The following is a 27,171-nucleotide window of genomic DNA, read 5'->3' on the forward strand; positions in this document are numbered from 1 at the left end:
TTACAACTAGGTGAAGTGAGTTTATTGTCAAAGAGCTTAAAGCTTAACCTTGTAACGAGGATAAGCTACCTTTGTTTCAAAGGTGGAGGGTCCTTAAGTCTCTTTGAAATCCTTAAGGGTGATTGCTTAAAATGTTTTCAACATGCTTTCATAAGTGCATAGTCTGTCATGAGCATCACACTTTTATTATGACACATTGCACTTCACAGGTTCTATAAAGATATGTTCTCATTAACCTAACTATGTGCACTTGGCATTTAAGGCTAAAATTTATATTCCTCTCAACGCACAAATTTAGGGGGAGCAATCTATAGAACTGTTTAAGCTTAATTGACATATCCTTTTAACCATGTCTCTTTCCTTTGGTGCATTTGCATATTTCCTATCTCTCTTGTGCCAAGGCTAAGACTAATATGTTTTCATGAGTATCTTGTATATTAAGTCTTAAATTGAAAGGGAAATGGAGTTCGGCAAAGACATCGCTTCCACTCTACATCTTCGATATTATCCTTCCTTGTCGGTATTCCGCCATCTCTCCAAATTTGGTATAATCTTAACTCATACATTATCTATCAAAGGGGGAGAAAGTATGAACAAGGGCTTATATTTCACTCACAAGTATCCGTTTTTGGCGATTCATGCCAAAGGGGGAGAAAGTATTAGCCCAAAGCAAAAGTACCGCACCACCACCAATTTCAAAAATTATAGTCTTTCAATTTGCATTTAAAGAAGTATTTTTAATTGATATCTTATTTTTGATACAATTTAAAATTGGTATAACCTCTCTTAAAATTAATATCTAAAACCCTCTTGAACACTAAGAGGATTTTATTGAGGGGGAGTTTTGTCTAGTCAAAGGAAAAGCATTTGAAACAGGGAGAGAAAATTTCAAATCTTGAAAATGCTTCTCAAAATCTTATTCATTTACCTTTGACTATTTTGCAATAGACTTTGAAAAGAATTTCCAAAAGAGTTTGCAAAAACAAAACAAGTGGTGCAAGTGTGGTCCAAAATGTTAAAATTAAGAAAGCAATCCTTACATATCTTATGAAAATGTAAATTGGTTTAATTCCAAGCAACCTTTGCACTTATCTTATGCAAACTAGTTCAATTATGCATTTACATATTTGCTTTGGTTTGTGTTGGCATCAATCACCAAAAAGGGGGAGATTGAAAGGGAAATAGGGTCAAACCTTTTCCTATATGATTTTGGTGGTTGAATTGCTCAACACAAATTATTGGACTAACTAGTTTGCTCTAGAGTATATGTTCTACAGGTACCAAAGGTTTAACTCAAAACCAACACAAAGATTAAAAAGGGTTCAAGAAGAAAGATGCAAAGGAAACCGAAGTGCTCTCTGGTCTGGGGCACCGGACTGTCCGGTGCACCACTGGACAGCGTCCGGTGCACCAGGGAGGAACGACTTTAAACTCTTCACCTTCGGGTTTCCCAGGCGCACCTCCGCTATAATTCACCGGACTGTCCGGTGTGCCACCGGACTGTCCGGTGAGCCAGCGGAGCAACGACTATCTACGCGCAACGATCGACTTTGACAGTGAACAGTGCAGCACAGTACACGCGGCAGAAGTCAGAGCAGATGGTCAGAGGGGCACCGGACTGTCCGGTGCCGCATGAGGACAAAGCCTCCAACGATCGACAAGCTCCAACCCTGACGAACAGGATGACGTGGTGGCGCACCGGACACTGTCCGGTGGCACACCGGACTGTCCGATGCACCCATCGCCAGCAGCCATCTCCAACGGCTACATTTTGGTTGGTGGATATAAATACCACCCCAACCGGCCACTTCAAGGTGTGGGAGCCCAAGCAACATTCCAAGTCATATAGTTGACATATCCAAGCCCTCCCAACCACCTCTATTCATTAATTCATCCTATACACAAGATTTAGACCACTACACCCCACATAAGTGCCACAAAAGTGAGAGCAAGCAAAAGAAAGCTTCTCGTGTGAGTTTAGCTCTAGTGCCTTTTGAGATTCATTGAGAGAAAGTGTGTGCTACATCTTGCGTTCATTTGTGCGTGGAGTTTTGACTCCCATTGAACTTCCTCCAAAGTTTTGGAGGCTTGTAAAGCTAGCAAGAGACACCAAAGTGTGTGGTGATCCTTGCGGGGTCTTAAGTGATCCTTGAGAAGAAGAAGAGCTCGCCGATCTTGGGGATCAATTGAGAGAGGGAAAGGGTTGAAAGAGACCCGTCCTTAGTGAACTCCTCAACGGGGACTAGGCCTTTGAGGGCCGAACCTCGGTAAAACAAATCACCCGTGTCTCTTGTGTTTATTGCTTGTGATTTGTTTGTTCTTTCCCTTTCTAAGTTCTCTTGCGCTACTCTTTGCTAATATTATTGTGTGTTGCTTCAAGATAAATTCTCATTTAGAGAAGCAACTCCTTGCAAGAAAGAACTTGTGCTTATCTTCTTCTTATCTAAGCCCTCTTGCATTATTCTCCACTAACATTTCTAGGAGTATTGCTATTGATTAAAATTCCGCACTCTTTGAAAACAATACTCGTTGCAAGCAAAGGACTTAGTTTTATACTCCGATAATTGTGTGTCTTGTTCTAACCACTAATCAAGGGATCTAGTTGGGGGATAAAGTTTTTAATTTTCTGGTTTCGCCTATCCACCCCCCTCTAGGCGACTTTCAACCCTTTTCCTCTTCCATGTCCTGCTCTACTCGCCCCTTTGACGTCATTCATTATGACCTTTGAACATCCCCCATTTCCAGCATCTTCGGTATGAGGTACTATCTTGTCATTCTAGAAGACTTCTCTCACTACTTGTGGACCTTTCCCCTCCACCGTAAGTCTGACACCTTCTCCCACCTTTCTAACTTCTTCACGTGGGTGTCGACTCAGTTCGATCATTCCATCCAGGTTGTTTAGTGTGACAATGGACATGAGTTTGATAACTCTTCGTCTCGCACCTTCTTTCTCTCCCACGGCGTACATCTGCGGATGTCGTGCCCCCACACCAACCCTCGGAATGGTCGAGTCAAGCGCATGATTCGCACCATCACCAACATGTCATGTTGCCTGCTATTTCAGGTTTCTCTTCTCGCCCGCTACTAGGCTGAGGCCATGAACACAACCACCTACCTCCTCAATCGTCTTCCCTCCAAGGCGGTTTTCCATCCCACTCCTGTTGGGGATATAATCCCCGTCCCCTAGGGCCTATCGGTCAGTGAGCACACTGGGTAAAGGCTTCTGGCAACTGGGTCCCAAAGATCAGTCGGAGGAAATAGGTAACATCTACACTGGAAGAACCCGGCTTCGGACGAACTCTACAGCACTGAGCCTGGGGTCGGGCGTGGCGGAACCGGACAGGGTGTCAGACGCGTTGAAGGGAAACCACTCGAGTGGATCTCGCGTGTGGCCCAAGACCGACCCATCATAAAACGATCGATCACATTAACTACGTGTGGCGCCACACCACAGCGGAGGCGTCGGTCTGCCTCCCACTTCATCTAAAGAAATGTATCATTATTCTCCACGTTGTTCATAGCCTAGATCTATTATTTACAGTTAGACTGGTCCAGAGTGGTTTCACCGCCCTTGGTAGCGATTGAACTGACCTGCACAGTCGAACTGATAATTTGATTTTATTTTAAAGTTTGTGGTGAAAATTTTAGGTGTAGTCTATTCACCCATCTCTACTTTCAATACCGCACAATAAATTTCATATCTTGTATGGTGAATTCTTCCCTTTGTTGTTGAATTTATTTCTTGTACATTCGTAGAGCTTTGTTACTATAGGTTGCAAACCTATTTTAGTTCAACTTTGGTTGGACTATTTAATTCTCTTATGATTCTAACTAAATGTAATGAGCGTGTTCAATTTCATATCCTTCATCCTACAATATCCAGATGTTTTGTGCAATATCAATTTTTTTGCCTAGCTAGACTTTACAGTAGATAGTAAAAAATCCAAACGTACCCCAAACGTCTTTAGCTGGGCAAAGTGAGGTAAAGCCCTAGCAAGAGATTCGAACAACTTTTTTTTGGGGGATGGAGGGTGTACTCCTGAAGCCCTAGCAAGAGATTCTGCAAGAGATTCTGCAGTTTATAGAAACTTATGACATTGTAGTATATACATGACGTGATAAAGATTGGCGCAACTTTATAAGCCATGTCAAAAAATATGTACAATTACCGACATCTACAGAAATTATTTCATGCATTGAAAATACTTTAACAGATTGATTTTAAGTAAGATGTTTAATCCACCGAACGGCCCAAGCCCACTGGAGGCCTGGTGGGTGCACGCTAAGAGGTCTGTTTAACGTTTTGCTAGCGAACCAGATTGTAAAGGCATATAGGAAGCCCGACGTCTAGACAGATGTCAGCATTGTAAGTTAATGGGCCGAAGTTGTACAGTGAACCATCTCCCACCTTTGACACTTCGCGCTCCCCATCCAAACCGTACTGATCCGCCGGCCGCCGTTCTCCATTTCAAATTGCAAACCTATACTCCTTTTCCGCCTCCTCGACGCAACTCGTCGCCGTCTTCTCCAACTCGCACTTCGTCCCTCGCCCCACCCAGGGGCGGATCTCCACCCGGGGCTGCCTGGGCTGCAGCCCCTGTCGGCAGTCGCGGCCCAGTCCATCATCGCGCGACATGACCTAGCAGTAGCAGCAGACGTCCTACGTCCAGCCCCAGCCGCCGCCGTTTGGCTCCTGCGTTCGATCTCGCTGCGTCCTGGTCCTGCGCCCTGCGGTCCAGCCTCCTCTCCAAGACTCCACTTCTCCAGCGCGCTCGCCCGCGCCAGCCGCCAGGCCGCCACCGGCCACCGCCATTGGCCCCACCATTTGCCGCTCCCGCCTACGATGCCGACGAGTGAGGTGTGGAGCTTGTCCGATTTTGAAATCAGCAAGTACATCGCTGAGGGCAGGTTCGGCAAGGTCTACCTCGCCCGCGAGAAGCAGGTCTGCCCAATCAGCCCCTTCCAATGCTCTTGATTTACCCCAAAATATTGCCTACATGGAAGTTAATCTACGCGCGGGGACGATCCAGAGCGGGTACGTGGTGGCGCTCAAGGTGATATTTAAGGCGAAACTGAAGAAGCACCGCTTCCACGCGCACCTACGGCGGGAGATCGAGATCCAGCAGAGTCTCGACCACCCTAACGTGCTCCGCCTCTTCACCTGGTTCCACGACGAAGAGCGAGTCGTCCTCGTCCTCGAGTACGCGGCCCGTGGCGAGCTCTACAAGGTCCTTCGCGCTGCTGGCCGCTTCACCGAGCGCACGTCCGCCACAGTAAAAAACCCCCCGTTTTCCTTTTGCTTCACTTTTATTTCCCGGTTGTGCCTACGGCTGGATTGCCATTCCTCCTACTGTTATTAACCTAAATCATGTTAACCTGAACCATAATAACCGATGCAAAGTCTCATGTGACAGCGACTGTGTACATACAAAGTTCCCTAGGCAGCTAGACCATGAGCCGAGTAGTTATATGGTTGGTAATTCTGTGATATTACTTCTATTCAGGTCATGAATGGTAGCAAGAAAGTTTTGAGTAATGGCCTAACTTGATTTTACTGGAATCAGATATCGTGTATGACAGGAGTCATCAATTGCTGGTACATTGTGTGCAATGGTCAATGGTTACAAGTTACATCAAAGGCAGTTGACATTGAACAAAATTCGATATTTGCAAATTCTTAGTGCCATTTAATAAGCTTTCAAAATGATATTTTGGATTTTATGGATCTTTGCATTATCTGATTGCAGCATTAAGTACTCTTTAGAAACTCTTAATGTATTTCCTAGGAGTATAAGTTAAGCTGAACCAAATGTTTATGTGAACTGCTAATCATGTGTCACACATGCAGTGCGCTCTGCAGTTTATGACTTTATTGCCGTGAACCCATACATTTATACACAAAACATAGAGAGAATGCATGACATCTCTTTTAACATGACACTGTCTCAGTCTCAACTTGTGATGATGCCATTATTGCCAAGAACTTGTGCTGCCATTGGCATACCACACCCTAGAGCATGGTGTGTGTGTGTGTGTATGCAGGTTTCCTTCTGGTTTGCCATTCTTTTGTTAGATTGTGATAACCATGAATCTTATGTGTTTTAGTATGTAGCGAGTCTTGCTGGTGCACTGGCATACTGTCACAAAAAGCAAGTCATTCATAGGGACATCAAGCCTGAGAATTTGCTAATCGACATCGAGGTTGGTTCTTCTTTATGAAGTTGTTGCGGCTGTTATTGTTTCTAGCACCATATTTGATTCATGCGTTTATTCTGTTGTTATTTATTGTTGCAAACAATTTTATCCGTGTATGTCTTTGTACTTTTACTGTTTTGTGTTGTTGTAATTTACTAACTTTTATTACCAGATGGCTTTAAAAAAACTTGACATGTGGGGGTAAAACTGCCACACGACATTATATTAAGAAGACCATCTCAGCAGGTCGAGAAAACCCCTGCCCCACCCATACACGGCGAAACCGTAGCCCATATAAGAACGACCGCGACTCGGGCTAGACCTTAGACCTGTGCTTTGGCGTGGGACGGACGAGGTGATTTTTTAAACCATGGACTAAAATTCGCTCCCACTGTTATGACTAGAGATGGTATTGGGGAATTGAGGATGGATTGGAACAGGGGATTGGAGGCTAGAACCCCGGCCGGGCAAGAAGAAGTACTATCCTTGTTCTTGCTTGCCTTAGACTGATACAATCCCTCTCCTTATATAGAGAGGTTACCTTGGACTCTACGTAACTTGGACCCTAAGCAATAGATCTAATATTCTAATCTTATCTCTAACTAATCTTATCTAATCCCCCTTATAGGGCCCATGGCTGCTGGTGCCACAGCCCCTCCGTGGGCCTCCTGTAACGACCTAACCTATCATCGAAAAATGAACCTTTTACATATCGACTGGTTTTTTAATTTTTCTAGAAATATTGCAACTGCAAGCATCATCCTGTTTCCCAATGAAACGTTACACAACGAAGAGGAGAGTGTGAGCTGAAACCACGGAGGTAAAGACACAACAACCTTCGGAGGCCCGTGGAGGCCTACGTTGGTGTTGCCTGTAGCAAGTGGATCCCGTGCAGCGCAACCCCTCTTGGTCCTGTGGCCACCAGTGCACAGAGGGTGGCGTGGCTAGAGCAGAGGGTGGCAAGGCCACCAGACCCCCTTGTACGAAGGAGAGTAGTCGAGGTAGTTTCTCGGTCGCCACAGATGAGGGCCAGCGCCGGACAGAGCGATGCAGAGGGGCGTCGTGTCTTGCAGCCTCTCGTACGGTGAGGTGAACAACCACCATGTTGCTCAGCCGCGCTGGTGCAGTTATGACTCCCCGCAATGGAGCATCGCCAACATTTGCTTCACTCGTCGACGCGCTAGTAAACCGCGTGCTGCAACCTGCAGGTGGACGATCGTCGTTGTCTGTCATGGAGCAACCACACTCTGCTAGATGTCGCTCTTGGGGTCAAGGGTAGCGGTGATGGCTGCCCCTGATGACGGGGGCGGTGTCGGCGACGAGGACACGACAAACGTGGCAGCAGAAGTCGCCACTACCGCGAGGGAACCAAAGCGCTGCTGGCACATGATCTTGAACTGTGGCCACGTGACCTAATGCTCGCCGTGTTCCAGCCACTAGAACCACGTATGTGCGTGGCCCATGAGGTGATACTATGCCAACTAGGCCTTGTCGGACTCCAGGGTGCGCTGGCTCCAGAAGAACCGTTCGCTGTCGTTTAACCATCCCAGAGGGTCACCGCTGCCATCGTAGATGGGCAAGGAGTGGGGTGTTACGGTCACCGGCATGGTAGCAGCAGCGAGGGTTGGCGCCAGGGGCTGGTATACCAGTCCTAGTATGGTTGCCCCTAGTGTCGTCAGCCATGCAGCCGATGATGAAGACAACCTCGAGGGTGCAAAGCAACTGGTAGGCATCGCTGTTCACAAAGATGTAGGTGCCAAAACGGCCGATGACGACCAGGCCGTTATTGGCGTGCTGCTGGAGAGCGCCATGCTGATGGTGTTGAGCCATTGAGCCACGCAAACAGATTGTCGAAGTACACCTCGGGAACCTAAGCAAACAGAATGTCGAAGTACACCTCGGGAACCTAAGGACCATGAGAGGCAGAGGCGTGGTCGTGGGCCGCTCGTACTGTGTGACGTTGGTGTCAGGGTTCCAGTAGTAGAGGTAGCTGGTGATGTCGTCGACGAGCCCGCGCCATGGCTTGGGCAGCGATGGGTCTTTCAGCGCGTACCACGGGGCTACGCGCCCGAACGAGCCACTACCGCGCGACATCGGGTCCGATTGGGTCTAGGAAACCCGTTGTGGCGCCCGGCGGCGTGGGGCAGAGGCGTCCTGATGGTGCAGAGGGTGTCGCAACCTGCCGGCATGGAGGTGGAGGCGGTAGCGGACCCAGATCAGCGAGGCCTCTGGCGTGGAAGTGGCCTGGCGGGGGGCGCAGAGTGGGTCGCCGGGCTGCACGCGAGGGATCACGCGTCGGCGCTAGCGGGTCAGCTGTATGCACGTTGTTTGAGGTGTGGTGGTGAGTGACTACGTAGATGTGGCGGACGCACGATGGAGATGTGGTTGCGGCTATGCGTTGCGGGCGATAGCGCAGGAACAGACGCGATGGAAGGGCGGTGGGAAAAAAATTGGCTCCAAATACTAGATTGTTTTGACTAGAGATGGGATTGGGGAATTGAGGAAGGATTGGAACATGGGATTGGAGGCTAGAACCTCGGCCGGGGGCCTTTCGCCCACGGCCGGGGGCCTTTCGCCCACGGCCGGGGGCCTTTCGCCCACGGCCGGGGGCCTTTCGCCCACGGCTGGGCAAGAAGAAGTATTATCGTTGTTCTTGCTTGCCTTAGACTGATACAATCCCTCTCCTTATATAGAGAGGGTACCTTGGACTCTAAGCAATAGATCTAATCTTCTAATCTTATTTCTAACTATCCTTATCTAATCCCTTTGGAGGATCCATGGCTGTTGCTGCCACATCCCCTCCGTGAGCCTCCTTAGGCCCTGATACGGGTAGTCGAATTTAGGACATGAGTGCTATTCAGACCATCTAACCAACTTAGCTAGAGGCCTTTTAGCTTTACCAGACGGTCTTATTCTACAAAAAAATGAATTTTAATATCTAAGGGTAGTGCCTGTAGTTTTTGCACCATTTCGTTATAAGAATATAATAGAACCATTACGTTGAGTTTGCTCAAGAATCCAATTTACAGCTTTTTCTCATAGGTTGAAAATTATCTCTAAATGTTTGCCCTTCTTAAGTGTACATTATAAAAGTATTTTACTGTTTATGCAAACAATGCAGACTTGGCTCTTTGCAAGGGTTTAGGGTTTAGAGTAAGGGCAATTCATCTTGAATACAAGTTACACCTGGACAGGATATATATCATGCATCTGAATAAATCTGAAAACACATATAACAGTTTATTGCCGGTTCACTAACATACGTGGAGAAATGGTTATACAAATGTTTCTTCAATGCCTCATTTCTGAAAAACTGCATTGTCGTGTGATGGGTATTATTCTTGACGCATCAAATGCTAGGTGATGATTTGATAACTAGTTAACTTTTTCTCCAGGGCCGGCTTAAAATTGCAGATTTTGGATGGGCGGCTCGTTCAAATGCTAAACGCCACACACTCTGTGGCACAATCGATTATCTGGCACCAGAGATGGTAGAGAAAAAAGCTCATGACCATGCTGTGGACAACTGGACATTAGGAATCCTGTGCTATGAGTTCTTATATGGTTCACCTCCTTTTGAAGCTGATGAACAGGATGATACCTTGAGAAGGTATGGGCTGATAGATCTGTTTTTTCTCTCTTCCTGGTCTTCATTCCTTATCATTTTGTGCCATGTGAATTTTGTGCAGGATAGTTAGGGTGGATTTGGCATTCCCTTCATCTCCTTGTGTATCTTCAGAGGCTAAGGATCTCATTTCCAAGGTGACATCTAAAAGTAGTGGTTATATAAGAGATTAATCAAAAGTGATGGGTGTTGCCTGAACTATTGATTGTTAAGTGTGATTGTGTATGCAGCTTCTAGTTAAGGATTCAAGCAAGAGGCTTTGCCTTGAAGACATCATGAAGCATCCATGGATAAAGAAGAATGCAGACCCTTCAGGCAGTTGCATTAAGCAAAAAGATGTCACAAGATCAAAGGTAAAACGATAAGTGAATATGCAAGATATCTTCTGAGCCATGGTGTTTAGTGTTCTTGTTCCTTGGAGATAACCATGGTGTTTAGTGTAAGTAGAAGCCAGCCTATGTACTGTGATCTTAGTTATGGACCATGTGTCGAAGTTGCTAAACTTCTGTTGCCTGCCTCATCTGGGGAGGCAATTAATCTTAGCTTTTGTGTGGATACAGTAGTTCCATATTTTTCAGCCCCTCTGTGATATATAGATGTTTGGCGGGTGGGCGCTTTTATTTTGCTATTATGGACTCATTGACATTGTGCTTCGGTAAAGAAATTTGGGCTTACCGTTGTAAAAAAAACACACTGGTGTTATCTGATTACTATGCTGAGTATGAAAAAAATATAAGTTAATTTTATTTTGGCCTCATTGGCATGGTATTCTTGCTTAGCTTCACATGTCTATTTTTTATCATATAGTTTGCTCTCAAATGCAAATAATAAAACTATGGATTACACTCACAAGAATAAGTAGCTAGTATATATTTGAATGTGATAAAACACTTCAATCCCAGCTCAGCTACTTGGTCTGGATAAAAGGACGACTTTTTCCTTTTAGTTTCTGATCAATCTGCATGTTCTTCTAGACGAGAAGGGCACCTTTTAGTTATCAGAAATAGATATAATGTGTAATATCAGTACGACATTCACAGCTAATTTGGTCTCGGTTTTCTCTACAGCTTCTGTAATATCAGTACAACGTGCTTGCCAGTGGGCAAGAACCTTCTGATGTGGTGCCAAACTCGTCACTACTGGAGGACAAATATAATGACCTGTTGTAGTTTTAAGTTCCGATAGTTCTGGAGTGGATTGGTGTGTGTGTGTATCCCTGCAAGCTTTCTCCTACAGGCTGGAGTTCTAGTTCTGATACAGCGTTTGTGTTACCCTTTTGAACTGAGTGGTGAAACCAATGTTCACTGGAGAGGAATGTAGTTTTCAACTGAGTTGTTGAACCTTCGCGAATTGGAGGGTCAATGGTCTGTGGAGATTGGAGAGGAACGTGGCTTTCGCTGTGGCGATCGTATTTTGTAATTGTCGAATCTACAGTATTTTGGTCTTTAGCAATGAAATATGGAGATGCCCGTAGTTTTTCTATGACGCGAAAAGGGAGGGAAAAACTGGTAATTTCAAATGGCCATATATCTATTATTCTGAGTTTAATGGCTGTCTAGTCTTGATGCACACAGAGAATGGAAGTCCTATTGTCTTCTTCAAAAGTTGGTACCAACATCGTTCAAAATCTGCACACTGCAGCTAAGCCTGGGCATATTACCTGTTAATCGAACCTGAAAAATCTGGACTTATCCAAATCTGCAGTACCGAATTCTAGTTTGATAGTAAATGCTATTACCCGAATTTAGTTTGGATAATTCGGATAGCAGCACAGGTGCTCGAAATAGTGCCAGTGTGTGTCACCTGGCCCCTAGCACGTGTGGATGTTTCAGTCCAACAGGAAACACGCGGACATGGGCCACGCGGCCCATCAACAAATCAGTCCGCTTCCTCCATGGCTCTGTCCATAAGGTGCCCTCCCTAGTCCCTATTCTGGCATTCGACATCTCGACCACTCCCCAGGCCCTAGTAGCTTCCAATCCCTCCATAACCTAGCTGCCACCCGTCGCTCTCCTTGTGCCCGCCTGCCCAGAGGCTAGATAGCCGGACGCCAGAGCGACCTCCAGTGCCTGGAGGCCGGAGCGACCATGACGGTGTCACGATGCTCGCCGTCGCTGCCTCCTTCGTCCACCTCTGTCCTCTGACCTCTACTCCTCACAAGTCACAACCTCACTCACCTCACTGGTTAAGGATCGCGAGTGTTGAGGTTGACGATGCTGTTCGGGTAAATTGGATATAACTGAACCCGCGGGTAGCGTTTTGGTAAGACTGTGATCGGGTAACAAAATATATTACTCGAATTTATCAAAACTAGAATTACCTGACCCGAACTAATCGGGTAACCCGAACATCCCGAATCTTAACTGCAGCTACAGACAACTAGGTTTTTTTATCTCAAACATGTACGATAGCTACGTATCATTTTATTAAAGAGAGAAAGAAACAACATATTACAAAAGAGGCCAACACAGCCTTCCCCCGCCACACACACATACACTCAACACAACATGCAGGCTACAACCCCAAGAACACCTCAACCTAAGTCAACCACATAAGGTGAGAGCAAGGACAAACCTTTTGCTCCAACCATACACCACAATCTAAAATCATTTTCAGCAAGAATAAGGGCCTTGGAAATACTAGACCGCACACCATTGAGCATAGTCATTACGGTGGCAGCCACCAAAGACACCAAGCCACGTTCCTCACCACATTACTCCATTCCCCTTACCTACTACCAATGTTTATATAACTCTCTATTTTTTTTCATTTTACCCTCCTCTTTTGAGTTGGTTTAATTTAACCATTAACAAGATTTTTCTTTTTAGTTCTTTATGTACAAACTGAGTTTTCAGTCAATTTTTTTATTAGTAGCTAATAGCATAATTTAGTTTAGAAAATAAATTATATTTTTATAATTACTTTTATAGGTTAGGGATCTGATAAGACAAAAATTTAATGCTACAAAACTTAATATAAAATAATGATGAAAATTATTAACATATTTTTCAATATAAGGTATGATGTCTTTAATCACCTCAAAAAATATGAATTTAAAATTTAATTTATACATGTAGAAACGAAAAGGACGATCTTATTAGAGAGATTTTTATTTTTTTTGTTTCTCTATGTATAAGTTAAATTTGAAGTTTGTATTTTCTAGGTGATTGAGAAAATCATAATTTATGGAGAAAAAATGTTATTTTTTTCATTATTAAAGTTATTATTTTATTTTAAGTTTATATTTAATTTTATCTTATTACAGTTATTATTTTATCTAATTACTAACCTATTAAAAATAATTATAAAAAACATAATATATTTTGCTAAACTAAATTATGTTGTTAGCTACTAATAGGTAAAATTTTGAACTGAAAATTCAGTTTGAAATTGAAAAGGACAAATTTCTATTAAGGTGTAAACTGAACGGACTCAAAGAAATGGAGGGATAAAATGAATTGAAAAATAATTTAGGTAGTTACACGAACATTGTCGAGAGTAATGTGGGGGTTTTTTCTAGAATAAAAAGGATTGTCAAAATAAGCTAGGTTGATTCTGTTTTTTATACAAATAACAAGAGTAGGAATAAGTGAGGCTGGAATGAAGTAAAAAAACATATCGTTTGGGCGTTGATTTTAGCTTATTTTAACCAATAGCTTATAAGCTACACAGACAGATCAAATAACTTCAGTACATAGGAGCTTTATAATATTATATAGAATTTAGAAGAATCGATTTTATTTTGACATAGAACACATAAAAAGCAAGCGTTTGAAAAAAAGAAGAGGCTAGGCCAAGCCGTGACCGTGATGCTTTCTTTTTTGTGCCACCGTTTTCGAGCCACTTTCGACGATCCGAGCAGAGCAAGCGAAACCACTACGTAATCGGGTACATGGATTCTATTCCAAAATTTTGCCATCACAAGAAGCCTTATGAGGCAAGATGCATGGATTCAACTAAAACCTTTACACCAGACTGACCTTGCCTTAATCTTTGATCCAAGATGCAATAATGAATAGATACATAACACAAGTTGAGCAGTCTTTTATGCTTTGTATTTCCTTTTTACATAAGTTTCGAACACCATGTCGTCACATAAAACAAGAGAACTGACATCCTTATCACTCATTGATGCTTGTTCATCTACTTCTGCAACATTTATATGACATTCATTCTTAGCTACAGAGAAAATTTGTTGCTTTCGAACAAGCATCTGCCCGTAGGGAGTGAAAAAAAAAACAATCTGTCTGCCAAGCTGCGCAATCGACATTTGAGGCAAGGCTACAACCAAATAGCTAATAAATAAAGAACCTAAAGGCTCAGCATATCCCTTGTCAGCAGAGAAAGGAAAAATGGACCTGCAGCATGTGGTATTGCCACAATGTACTATCAGGATGCAGCAGCTGTGTACTGCACCATGTCATGCTCATATATTGTATCTGTTATCCTCGATAAGTATCGGAGCACAGATCTCCCAAGGATGTTCTTAAATGGAAGTGGACCCCTGCAGAAACCATACAACACGTGAGCTATTGCTGTAGAAACTGGGGTTAAAAATGAAACATAAAGCATCTATTTTAGTTCAACTTATGTTGGAGTATTTAATTCTCTTATGATTCTAACTAAATTTACTCAGCGTGTTCAATTTTATTTAAAACTGTCTATTCGCGTCTCTTCTAGCTGGCATCCTTCATCCTACAACATCCAAATGTTTTGTGCAATATCAATTTCTTGCCTATACAGTAGATAGTAAAAGATCCAAACGTACCCCAAACGTCTTTAGCTGGCAAGGTGAGGTAAAGCCCTAGCAAGAGATTCGAACTACTTTTTCTGGGATGGAGGGTGTACTCCCGAAGGAAGTTTATAGAAACTTACGACATTGTAGTATATACATGTTGGCGCAACTTTATAAGCCATGTAAAAAAAATGTACAGTTACCGACATCTACACAAATTATTTCATGCTTTGAAATTACTTTAACAGATTGATTTTAAGTAAGATGTTTAATCCGCAGAACGGCCCAAGCCCACTAGAGGCCTGGTGGGTGCACGCTAAGGGGCCTGTTTAACGTTTTGCTAGCGAACCAGATTGCAAAGCCATATAGGAAGCGCGGCGTCTAGACAGATGTCGGTATTGTAAGTTAATGGGCCGAAGTTGTACAGTGAACTATCTCCCACCTTTGGCACTTCGCGCTCCCCAACCAAACGGTACTGATCAGCCGGCCGCCGTTCTCCATTTCAAATTGCAAACCCGTTCTCCTTTTCCGTCTCCTCGACGCAACTCGTCGCCGTCTTCTCCAACTCGCACCTCGTTCCTCGCCCCACCATTTGCCGCTCCCGCCTACGATGTCGACGAGTGAGGTGTGGAGCTTGTCCGATTTCGAAATCAGCAAGTACATCGGTGAGGGCAGGTTCGGCAAGGTCTACCTCGCCCGCGAGAAGCAGGTCTGCCCAATCAGCCCCTTCCAATTCTCTCGATTTACCCTAAAATATCGCCTACATGGAAGTTAATCTACGCGCGGTGACGATCCAGAGCGGGTACGTGGTGGCGCTCAAGGTGATATTTAAGGCGAAACTGCAGAAGTACCACTTCCACGCGCACCTGCGGCGGGAGATCGAGATCCAGCAGAGTCTCGACCACCCTAACGTGCTCCGCCTCTTCACCTGGTTCCACGACGAAGAGCGAGTCGTCCTCGTCCTCGAGTACGCGGCCCGTGGCGAGCTCTACAAGGTCCTTCGCGCTGCTGGCCGCTTCACCGAGCGCACGTCCGCCACAGTAAAAAACCCCCCCGTTTTCCTTTTGCTTCACTTTTATTTCCCGGTTGTGCCTACGGCTGGATTGCCATTCCTCCTACTGTTATTAACCTAAATCATGTTAACCTGAACCATAATAACCGATGCAAAGTCTCATGTGACAGCAACTGTGTACATACAAAGTTCCCGAGAACTAGGCAGCTAGACCATGAGCCGAGTAGTTATATGGTTGGTAATTCTGTGATATTACTTCTATTCAGGTCATGAATGGTAGCAAGAAAGTTTTGAGTAATGGCCTAACTTGATTTTACTGGAATCAGATATCGTGTATGACAGGAGTCATCAATTGCTGGTACATTGTGTGCAATGGCCAATGGTTACAAGTCACATCAAAGGCAGTTGACATTGAACAAAATTCGATATTTGCAAATTTTTAGTGCCATTTAATAAACTTTCAAAATGATATTTTGGATTTTATGGATCTTTGCATTATCTGATTGCAGCATTAAGTATTCTTTAGAAACTCTTAATGCATAGGAGTATAAGTTAAGCTGAACCAAATGTTTATGTGAACTGCTAATCATGTGTCACACATGCAGTGCGCTCTGCAGTTTATGACTTTATTGCCCTGAACCCATACATTTATACACAAAACATAGAGAGAATGCATGACATCTCTTTTAACATGACACTGTCTCAGTCTCAACTTGTGATGATGCCATTATTGCCAAGAACTTGTGCTGCCATTGGCATACCACACCCTAGAGCATGGTGTGTGTGTGTGTATGCAGGTTTCCTTCTGGTTTGCCATTCTTTTGTTAGATTGTGATAACCGTGAATCTTATGTGTTTTAGTATGTAGCGAGTCTTGCTGGTGCACTGGCATACTGTCACAAAAAGCAAGTCATTCATAGGGACATCAAGCCTGAGAATTTGCTAATCGACATCGAGGTTGGTTCTTCTTTATGAAGTTGTTGCGGCTGTTATTGTTTCTAGCACCATATTTGATTCATGCGTTTATTCTGTTGTTATTTATTGTTGCAAACAATTTTATCCGTGTATGTCTTTGTACTTTTACTGTTTTGTGTTGTTGTAATTTACTAACTTTTATTACCAGATGGCTTTAAAAAAACTTGACATGTGGGGGTAAAACTGCCACACGACATTATATTAAGAAGACCAGCTCAGCAGGTCGAGAAAACCCCTACCCCACTCATACACGGCGAAACCGTAGCCCATATAAGAACGACCGCGACTCGGGCTAGACCTTAGACCTGTGCTTTGGCGTGGGACGGACGAGGTGATTTTTTAAACCATGGACTAAAATTCGCTCCCACTGTTATGACTAGAGATGGTATTGGGGAATTGAGGATGGATTGGAACAGGGGATTGGAGGCTAGAACCCCGGCCGGGCAAGAAGAAGTACTATCCTTGTTCTTGCTTGCCTTAGACTGATACAATCCCTCACCTTATATAGAGAGGTTACCTTGGACTCTACGTAACTTGGACCCTAAGCAATAGATCTAATCTTCTAATCTTATCTCTAACTAATCTTATCTAATCCCCCTTGGAGGGCCCATGGCTGCTGCTGCCACATCCCCTCCGTGGGCCTCCTTAGGCCCTGACACTCACCCCCACTGGACAAGCAGCTCGTTCTCGAGCTGCAACATTCAACAAACGACCTGTAAAGACCTTAGCTATCATCGAAAAATGAACCTTTTACATATCGATTGATTTTTTAATTTTTCTAGAAATATTGCAACTGCAAGCATCATCCTGTTTCCCAATGAAACGTTACACAACGAAGAGGAGGGCGTGAGCTGGAACCACGGAGGTAAAGACACAGCAACCTTCGGAGGCCCGTGGAGGTCGACGTTGGTGTTGCATGTAGCAAGTGGATCCCGTGCAGCGCAACACCTCTTGGTTCTGTGACCACCAGTGCACAGAGGGTGGCGTGGCTAGAGCAGAGGGTGGCAAGGCCACCAGATCCCCTTGTACGAAGGAGAGTAGTCGAGGTAGTTGCTCGGTCGCCACAGATGAGGGCCAGCGCCGGACAGAGCGATGCAGAGGGGCGTCGTGTCTTGCAGCCTCTCGTACGGTGAGGTGAACAACCACCATGTTGCTGGGCCGCGCTGGTGCAGTTACGACTCCCCGCAATGGAACATCGCCAACATCTGCTTCACTCGTCGACGCGCTAGTAAACCGCGTGCTGCAACCTGCAGGTGGACGATCGTCGTCGTCTGTCGTGGAGCAACCACACTCTGCTAGACGTCGCTCTTGGGGTCAAGGGTAGTGGTGATGGCTGCCCCTGATGACGGGGGCGGTGTCGGCGACGAGGACACGACAAACGTGGCAGCAGAAGTCGCCACTACCGCGAGGGAACCAAAGCGCTGCTGGCACATGATCTTGAACTGTGGCCACGTGACCTGATGCTCGCCGTGTTCCAGCCACTAGAACCACGTATGTGCGTGGCCCATGAGGTGATACTATGCCAACTAGGCCTTGTCGGACTCCAGGGTGCGCTGGCTCCAGAAGAACCGTTCGCTGTCGTTTAACCATCCCAGAGGGTCACCGCTGCCATCGTAGATGGGCAAGGAGTGGGGTGTTGCGGTCACTGGCATGGTAGCAGCAGCGAGGGTTGGCGCCGGGGGCTGGTATACCAGTCCTAGTATGGTTGCCCCTAGTGTCGTCAGCCATGCAGCCGATGATGAAGACAGCCTCGAGGGTGCAAAGCAACTGGTAGGCATCGCTGTTCACAAAGATGTAGGTGCCGAAACGGCCGATGACGACCAGGCCGTTATTGGCGTGCTGCTGGAGAGCGCCATGCTGATGGTGTTGAGCCATTGAGCCACGCAAACAGATTGTCGAAGTACACCTCGGGAACCTAAGCAAACAGAATGTCGAAGTACACCTCGGGAACCTAAGGACCATGAGAGACAGAGGTGTGGTCGTGGGCCGCTCGTACTGTGTGACGTTGGTGTCAGGGTTCCAGTAGTAGAGGTAGCTGGTGATGTCGTCGACGAGCCCGCGCCATGGCTTGGGCAGCGATGGGTCTTTCAGCGCGTACCACGGGGCTACACGCCCGAACGAGCCACTACCGCGCGACATCGGGTCCGATTGGGTCTAGGAAACCCGCTGTGGCGCCCACAGCGTGGTGCGGAGGTGGCGCCCGGCGGCGTGGGGCAGAGGCGTCCTGATGGTGCAGAGGGTGTCGCAACCTGCCGGCATGGAGGTGGAGGCGGTAGCGGACCCAGATCAGCGAGGCCTCTGGCGTGGAAGTGGCCTGGCGGGGGGCGCAGAGTGGGTCGCCGGGTTGCACACGAGGGATCACGCGTCGGCGCTAGCGGGTCGGCTGTATGCGCGCCGTTTGAGGTGTGGTGGTGAGTGACTACGTAGATGTGGCGGACGCACGATGGAGATGTGGTTGCGGCTACGCGTTGCGGGCGATCAGCGCAGGAACAGACGCGATGGAAGGGCGGTGGGAAAAAAATTGGCTCCGAATACTAGATTGTTTTGACTAGAGATGGGATTTGGGAATTGAGGAAGGATTGGAACATGGGATTGGAGGCTAGAACCTCGGCCGGGGGCCTTTCGCCCACGGCCGGGCAAGAAGTATTATCGTTGTTCTTGCTTGCCTTAGACTGATACAGTCACTCTCCTTATATAGAGAGGGTACCTTGGACTCTACATAACTTGGACTCTAAGCAATAAATCTAATCTTCTAATCTTATTTCTAACTATCCTTATCTAATCCCCTTGGAGGATCCATGGCTGCTGCTGCCACATCCCCTCCATGAGCCTCCTTAGGCCTTGACACGGGTAGTCGAATTTAGGACATGAGTGCTATACAGACCATCTAACCAACTTAGCTAGAGGCCTTTTAGCTTTACCAGACGGTCTTATTCTACAAAAAAATGAATTTTAATATCTAAGGGTAGTGCCTGTAGTTTTTGCACCATTTCGTTATAAGAATATAATAGAACCATTACGTTGAGTTTGCTCAAGAATCCAATTTACAGCTTTTTCTCATAGGTTGAAAATTATCTCTAAATGTTTGCCCTTCTTAAGTGTACATTATAAAAGTATTTTACTGTTTATGCAAACAATGCAGACTTGGCTCTTTGCAAGGGTTTAGGGTTTAGAGTAAGGGCAATTCATCTTGAATACAAGTTACACCTGGACAGGATATATATCATGCATCTGAATAAATCTGAAAACACATATAACAGTTTATTGCCGGTTCACTAACATACGTGGAGAAATGGTTATACAAATGTTTCTTCAATGCCTCATTTCTGAAAAACTGCATTGTCGTGTGATGGGTATTATTCTTGACGCATCAAATGCTAGGTGATGATTTGATAACTAGTTAACTTTTTCTCCAGGGCCGGCTTAAAATTGCAGATTTTGGATGGGCGGCTCGTTCAAATGCTAAACGCCACACACTCTGTGGCACAATCGATTATCTGGCACCAGAGATGGTAGAGAAAAAAGCTCATGACCATGCTGTGGACAACTGGACATTAGGAATCCTGTGCTATGAGTTCTTATATGGTTCACCTCCTTTTGAAGCTGATGAACAGGATGATACCTTGAGAAGGTATGGGCTGATAGATCTGTTTTTTCTCTCTTCCTGATCTTCATTCCTTATCATTTTGTGCCATGTGAATTTTGTGCAGGATAGTTAGGGTGGATTTGGCATTCCCTTCATCTCCTTGTGTATCTTCAGAGGCTAAGGATCTCATTTCCAAGGTGACATCTAAAAGTAGTGGTTATATAAGAGATTAATCAAAAGTGATGGGTGTTGCCTGAACTATTGATTGTTAAGTGTGATTGTGTATGCAGCTTCTAGTTAAGGATTCAAGCAAGAGGCTTTGCCTTGAAGACATCATGAAGCATCCATGGATAAAGAAGAATGCAGACCCTTCAGGCAGTTGCATTAAGCAAAAAGATGTCACAAGATCAAAGGTAAAACGATAAGTGAATATGCAAGATATCTTCTGAGCCATGGTGTTTAGTGTTCTTGTTCCTTGGAGATAACCATGGTGTTTAGTGTAAGTAGAAGCCAGCCTATGTACTGTGATCTTAGTTATGGACCATGTGTCGAAGTTGCTAAACTTCTGTTGCCTGCCTCATCTGGGGAGGCAATTAATCTTAGCTTTTGTGTGGATACAGTAGTTCCATATTTTTCAGCCCCTCTGTGATATATAGATGTTTGGCGGGTGGGCGCTTTTATTTTGCTATTATGGACTCATTGACATTGTGCTTCGGTAAAGAAATTTGGGCTTACCGTTGTAAAAAAAACACACTGGTGTTATCTGATTACTATGCTGAGTATGAAAAAAATATAAGTTAATTTTATTTTGGCCTCATTGGCATGGTATTCTTGCTTAGCTTCACATGTCTATTTTTTATCATATAGTTTGCTCTCAAATGCAAATAATAAAACTATGGATTACACTCACAAGAATAAGTAGCTAGTATATATTTGAATGTGATAAAACACTTCAATCCCAGCTCAGCTACTTGGTCTGGATAAAAGGACGACTTTTTCCTTTTAGTTTCTGATCAATCTGCATGTTCTTCTAGACGAGAAGGGCACCTTTTAGTTATCAGAAATAGATATAATGTGTAATATCAGTACGACATTCACAGCTAATTTGGTTTTCTCTACAGCTTCTGTAATATCAGTACAACCTGCTTGCCAGTGGGCAAGAATCTTCTGATGTGGTGCCAAACTCGTCACTACTGGAGGACAAATATGATGACATGTTGTAGTTTTAAGTTCCGATAGTTCTGGAGTGGATTGGTGTGTGTCCCTGCAAGCTTTCTCCTACAGGCTGGAGTTCTAGTTCTGATGCAGCGTTTGTGTTTCCCTTTTGAACTGAGTCGTGAAAACCAATGTTCACTGGAGAGGAATGTAGTTTTCTACTGAGTTGTTGAACCTTCGCAAATTGGAGGGTCAATGGTCTGTGGAGACTGGAGAGGAACGTGGCTTTCGCTGTGGCGATCGTATTTTGTAATTGTCGAATCTGCAGTATTTTGGCCTTTAGCAATGATATATGGAATGGAGATGCACGTAGTTTTTCTATGACGCGAAAAGGGAGGGAAAAACTGGTAATTTCAAATGGCCATATATCTATTATTATGAGTTTAATGGCTGTCTAGTCTTGATGCACACAGAGAATGGAAGTCGTATTGTCTTCCTCAAAAGTTGGTACCAACATCGTTCAAAATCTGCACACTGCAGCTAAGCCTGGGGATATTACCTGTTACTCGAACCTGAAAAATCCGGACTCAGACCCGAATTACACGAATCTGTAGTACCCGATGTCTAGTTTGATAGTAAATGCTATTACCCGAATTTTGTTTGAATAATTCGGGTAGCACCACCGGTGCCCGAAACAGTGTCAGTGTGTCACCTGCCCTCTAGCACGTGGATGTTTCAGTACAACAGGAAACACGCGGACATGAGCCACGCAACCCATCAACAAATCAATCCGCTTTCTCCATGACTCTATCCATAAGGTGTCCTCCCTATTCTAGCATTCGACATCTCAGCCACTCCCCAGGCCGTAGCAGCTTCCAATCCCTCCATAACCTAGCTGTCACTCGTCGCTCTCCTTGTGCCCGCCTGCCCAGAGGCTGGATAACCGGACGCCGGAGCGACCTCAAGTGCCTGGAGGCCGGCGCGACCATGACGGCGTCACGACGCTCGCTGTCGCTGCCTCCTTCGTCCACCTCTGTCCTCTGACCTCTACTCCTCACAAGTCACAACCTCACTCACCTCACTGGTTAAGGATCACGAGTGCTAAGGTTGACGATGATGTTCGGGTAAATTGTGTTCGGGTAAATTGGATATAACTGAACCCGCGGTAGCGTTTTGGTAAGACTGTGATCGGGTAACAAAATATATTACTCAAATTTATCAAAACCAGAATTACCCGACCCGAACTAATCGGAGAATCGGAACATCCAGTCTTAACTGCAGCGACAGATAACTAGTTTTTTTTTCTCAAACATATATGAGAGCTACGTATCATTTTATTGAAGAGAGAAAGAAACAACATATTACAAAAGAGACCAACATAGCCTTCCGCCGCCACACACACACTCAACACGACACAACACAACATGCAAGCTACAAACCCAAGAAACACCTCAACCCGAGTCAACCACATAAGGTGAGAGCAAGGACAAACCTTTTGCTCCAGCCATACACCACAACCTAAAATCATCTTCAGCCAGAATGAGGGCCTTGGAAATACTAGGCCGCACACCATTGAGCATAGTCATTACGGTGGCGCCAAAGACACCAAGCCACGTTCCTCACCACATTACTCCCTTCCCCTTACCTACGACCAATTTTTATATAATTCTCTAAAATATTTTTTTCATTTTACCCTCCTCTTTTGAGTCGGTTCAATTTAACAATTAACAAGATTTTTCTTTTAAGTTCTTTATGTACAAATTGAGTTTTCAGTCAAAATTTTTTAGTAGCTAATAGCATAATTTAGTTTAAAAAATAAATTCTATTTTTATAATTACTTCTATAGGTTAGGGATCTGATAAGACAAAAAAATTAATGCTACAAAACTAAATACAAAATAATGATGAAAAATTATTAACATATTTTTCAATATAAGGTATGATGTCTTTTTAATCACCTCAAAAAATATGAATTTAAAATTTAATTTGTATATGTAGAAACGAACAAAGACAATCTTATTAGAGAGAGATTTTTCTTTTTTTTTGTATCTCTATGTATAAGTTAAATTTGAAGTTTGTATTTCCTAGGTGACTGAGAAAATCATAACTTATGTAGAAAAATATGTTAAAATTTTTCATTATTATTTTATATTTAATTTTATCTTATTAAATTTATTATTTTATCTAATTACTAACCTATCAAAATAATTATAAAAAACATAATATATTTTGCTAAGCTAAATTATGTTGTTAGCTACTAACAGGTAAAAAATTGAAATAAAAATTCAGTTTGGAAATGAAAAGGACAAATTTCTATTAAGGTGTAAATTGAACGGACTCAAAGAAATGGAGAGATAAAATGAACTGAAAATAGTTTAAGTAGTTATATGAACATTGTCGAGAGTAATTTGGAGTTTTTTCTATAATAAAAAGGATTGTCAAAATAAGCTAGGTTGATTCTGTTTTTTTATACAAATAACAAGGGTAGGAATAAGTGAGGCTGAAATGAAGTAAAAAACATATCATTTGGACGTCGATTTCAGCTTATTTTAACCAATAGCTTATAAGCTACACACAGATCAAATATCTTCAGTACATAGGAGCTTTATAATATTATATAGAATTTAGAAGAATCAGTTTTATTTTGACATAGATCACACAAAAAGCAAGCGTTTGAAAAAAAAGGGGCTAGGCCAAGCCGTGACCGTGATGCTTTCTTTTTTTGTGCCACCGTTTTCGAGCCACTTTCGTCGATCCGAGCAGAGCAAACGAAACCACTACGTAATAGGGTACATGGATTCTATTCCAAAATTTTGCCATCACAAGAAGCCTTATGAGGCAGGATATATGGATTCAACCAAAACCTTTGCACCAGGCTGACCTTGCCTTAATCTTTGGTCCTAGATGCAATAATGAATAGATACATAGCACAAGTTGAGCAGCCTTTTATGCTTTGTATTTCCTTTTTACATAAGTTTTGAACAACATGTCGTCACATAAAACAAGAGAACTGACATCCTTATCACTCATTGATGCTCGTTCATCTACTTCTGCAACATTTATATGACATTCATTCTTAGCTACAGAGAAAATTTGTTGCTTTCGAACAAGCATCTGCCCGTAGGGAGTGAAAAAAAAATCAATCTGTCTGCCAAGCTGCGCAATCGACATTTGAGGCAAGGCTACAGCCAGTAAATAAAGAACCTAAGGGCTTGTTCGGTTATATCCCAATCCATATGGATTGAGGGGGATTGAGGGGGTTTCAATCCCTAGTAAGTCAAAATCCCCCTCAATCCGTATCAATCCCCTTCAATCCATATGGATTGAAAATAACCGAACAAGCCCTAAAGGCTCAGCATAACCCTTTGTCAGCAGGGAAAGGAAAAATGGACCTGCAGCATGTGGTATTGCCACAATGTACTATCAGGATGCAGCAGCTGTGTACTGCACTATGTCATGCTCATATATTGTATCTGTTATCCTCGATGGTGGCCAGTATCGGAGCACAGATCTCCCAAGGATGTTCTTAAATGGAAGTGGACCCCTGCAGAAACCACACAACACGTGAGCTATTGCTGTAGAAACTGGGGTTATAAATGAAACATAAAGCATCTATTAGAGGTTTATCATACCAGTTATGTGAATCAAAGCTGTTGTTTCTGTTATCCCCCAGGACAAAGACATAGCCTTCAGGCACAGTCTGGCCAAGCAACAATAAATCAGGATTCATTGGATGAAAATAGTAAACTTAATATGTGATCAACACATAACAGGTGCAGCCTATAGAACTATCCACCAACATAGAACACAGGAATAATTTCGAGGCTGCAACCTATTTATAACAATTCAAAAGTAAAGAACTGATGCCACATAACTATGATGGTGTTAATTTAACAGGACTACAAAAAATGGTTCTTTAGTAGCATGTGGTAAGATTAGTTATTATACCAGCGGATCCATTTCATAGTTGGCTGGTTCCAGCACAAATTCCTCCTCCTGAACTACTCCATTAACCAACAAGTTACCATCACGTACCTATTAAATACAAGGGACACTGATAAGCTCATATACTCCCAAAAAAAGTAATGCCAAAATGATGGAAAATATAGAGAAGGTTACTACCATTGGGATAAAAGCTTACTTCAACGGTGTCCCCGCTCTTAGCCACAACTCTCTTGATGAACACATCACCTGAGTTGTAGCCCAATGCCTACAAAGATTGTTCTGATTATAATAAGAAGCCCCGAAGAACTACATAAGACAATGGAGAAACAATGTATCACACCTGAAGGACTGGAGGTGCACGAAATATCACAATGTCCAAAATTTCTGGCTCCCGGAAAATGTACGAAACCTACAGCCACAATAGGGGCTAGACATTAGATGCATGTTCACCAATAGAAGCAGATGATACATTATAAATTCACATCTGTATTCATATAACAAAGGGAACCAAAATAAAACATACTACCTTCTCAGCAAGGATCCGGTCACCAACATCAAATGTTGGGAACATTGACCTGGATGGGATGGATCTCGGCTCAGCTAGGGATGATTTATAGAGCAGTGGCACGGTCACGGCGGCGAAGACTGTCTTTGCATCATCTGAGCATGAGCTCACCCACTTTGAGAGCCAACCAGTCTTCCTTCTCACCCCTGCACCAGCAGGAATACTAGCACCACTCTTCTTCACCATTCCAGCCACACCAGAGGCAATGGCTCCCCTTCCAATCTCAGCTGAACCTGAGGCGATGCTAGCACTACCAACCAATGCTTGTATGCCGACCTTGGAAGGAGCAGCAACAGCAGGTGATGGCACAGGGCAGGGAGATGGAGCGGCTGCGCGTTGTGTAGGACGGGGCGATGGTGCAGTTGTCCGCGGTACAGGCGAAGCAGTTGAACCTGCTGGGCGTCCTGAGCTGCGCGACGTCGTTGCAACAGTGACTATGTCGCTGCAGGGGAGCCACTTGCTCGCCTGCAAGAACGGGAGGAGCGCCGCAGGGTTGAACCCGGCTGATATTGACGGCGACGCAGCAAGGGAGGACGCACCAGCAATGCCACCAGTCGATCCCATCCCAGACGCGAACACCGACAGCAGCCCCACGGCCAACGAGGCTGGGGGGTCATCCACCGGCGGCGCCGCCTTCCCGGAACACGACCGCGGCAGCAGCAATGAGTGGCCGCCTCCTCTTGCTGCGGCGGCGGGGGCTAGAGCCTTGGACCTGGGCTTCGGGTGGTTGTGATCCTCGGCGTCATGGTGGGGGTCGGCGCGGCGGGAGGAAGCGAAGAGGCAGAAGGGGTGGGATAGCGCGTCCTGGAGGAAGCGGCACCCCGGGCCGAGCGCCGCGCTTGCGCCCGCAGCCACGGTGCAGCGGAGGCCGAAGGACGCGGCCAGGTTCTGCGCCACGTAGCCCGAGTAGGACACCGTAATGCGGATCGCCATCGCGGCCGCGCTTCGCGCACGAGCGAAGGCGGAGGAGGGTTCCCTTGGGTCCTTAGACCTTACTGAAGACAGCGGCCCATTCCGGTCGGGTGGCCGTCGGCGGGAGGGAGCGCGGGGTATCGGAGATCTAGAGTTCCGCGGGTGGGCAGCCGGAGGCGGCTACGCGGATCCTCGGAGTAGGATATAATATCGAGTAGCGGGGGTGGGTGACCGGCGAGGTGCGGCCTCGCCGGTGGCGGCCGCCGAGGTGAACGTCGGAGGCGGCGGGGTTGGTGAGGAAGGGGAGAGATGCGGGGTGCTGTGCTGTGCTGTGCTGTGCAGGGAGGCGGGAGGCCTGGACCCTGGAAGCCGGGAGGGAAGGGACGACGCGGAGTTACCGGATTTTTGGCCCAACTAGTTGGAACGAGTGCGGTGGCCACAGGCCAGTGGCTGGCCCGTGTGGGTGGG

General features: G+C 45.0%; 3 protein-coding genes across 9 annotated transcripts; 2 read left to right on the top strand and 1 right to left on the bottom strand.

The window, feature by feature from the left end:
• Nucleotides 1-4,404: 4,404 nt before the first annotated feature.
• On the top strand, nt 4,405-11,368 carry LOC103644061 (uncharacterized). 3 transcript variants are annotated; one of them, XR_004851222.1, is made up of 7 exons: nt 4,405-4,942; nt 5,031-5,273; nt 6,106-6,201; nt 9,591-9,805; nt 9,885-9,957; nt 10,034-10,173; nt 10,888-11,302. XR_004851222.1 is itself a non-coding variant. In NM_001368674.1 (7 exons), exons 1-7 carry the CDS (start codon nt 4,844-4,846, stop codon nt 10,894-10,896), a joined length of 858 nt encoding a protein of 285 aa, NP_001355603.1. In that variant the 5' UTR covers nt 4,514-4,843; the 3' UTR covers nt 10,897-11,368. The 3 variants fall into 3 exon arrangements, 2 of the variants coding, with proteins under 2 accessions (XP_020402562.1, NP_001355603.1); NM_001368674.1 differs by having other exon boundaries at nt 4,514-4,942; nt 10,051-10,173; nt 10,888-11,368; XM_020546973.3 differs by lacking the exon at nt 10,888-11,302 and having other exon boundaries at nt 10,051-10,577.
• A 2,596-nt stretch (nt 11,369-13,964) lies between these two features.
• On the bottom strand, nt 13,965-27,163 carry LOC100284377 (uncharacterized). Of its 3 annotated transcripts, XM_020552707.3 has the most exons (7): nt 25,753-27,163; nt 25,567-25,635; nt 25,423-25,491; nt 25,230-25,316; nt 24,914-24,981; nt 24,732-24,825; nt 13,965-14,236 (listed from the first exon to the last, which is right to left on the bottom strand). In XM_020552707.3, exons 1-7 carry the CDS (start codon nt 26,722-26,724, stop codon nt 14,210-14,212), a joined length of 1,386 nt encoding a protein of 461 aa, XP_020408296.1. In that variant the 5' UTR covers nt 26,725-27,163; the 3' UTR covers nt 13,965-14,209. The 3 variants fall into 3 exon arrangements, 2 of the variants coding, with proteins under 2 accessions (XP_020408296.1, NP_001353627.1); XR_002269214.3 differs by lacking the exon at nt 13,965-14,236 and having other exon boundaries at nt 24,134-24,825; nt 25,404-25,491; NM_001366698.1 differs by lacking the exon at nt 13,965-14,236 and having other exon boundaries at nt 24,580-24,825; nt 25,753-27,138.
• Nucleotides 14,958-21,663, top strand: LOC103644058 (uncharacterized). 3 transcript variants are annotated; one of them, XM_020540040.1, is made up of 7 exons: nt 14,958-15,264; nt 15,353-15,595; nt 16,428-16,523; nt 19,958-20,172; nt 20,252-20,324; nt 20,418-20,540; nt 21,249-21,663. In XM_020540040.1, exons 1-7 carry the CDS (start codon nt 15,166-15,168, stop codon nt 21,255-21,257), a joined length of 858 nt encoding a protein of 285 aa, XP_020395629.1. In that variant the 5' UTR covers nt 14,958-15,165; the 3' UTR covers nt 21,258-21,663. The 3 variants fall into 3 exon arrangements, with proteins under 3 accessions (XP_020395629.1, XP_020395634.1, NP_001306677.1); XM_020540045.2 differs by lacking the exon at nt 21,249-21,663 and having other exon boundaries at nt 20,401-20,539; NM_001319748.1 differs by lacking the exon at nt 21,249-21,663 and having other exon boundaries at nt 15,060-15,264; nt 20,418-20,757.
• Nucleotides 27,164-27,171: the final 8 nt, after the last annotated feature.

The sequence above is a fragment of the Zea mays genome, chromosome 1 (genome assembly GCF_902167145.1).
Source record: "Zea mays cultivar B73 chromosome 1, Zm-B73-REFERENCE-NAM-5.0, whole genome shotgun sequence".
Classification (NCBI taxonomy): Eukaryota; Viridiplantae; Streptophyta; class Magnoliopsida; order Poales; family Poaceae; genus Zea; species Zea mays.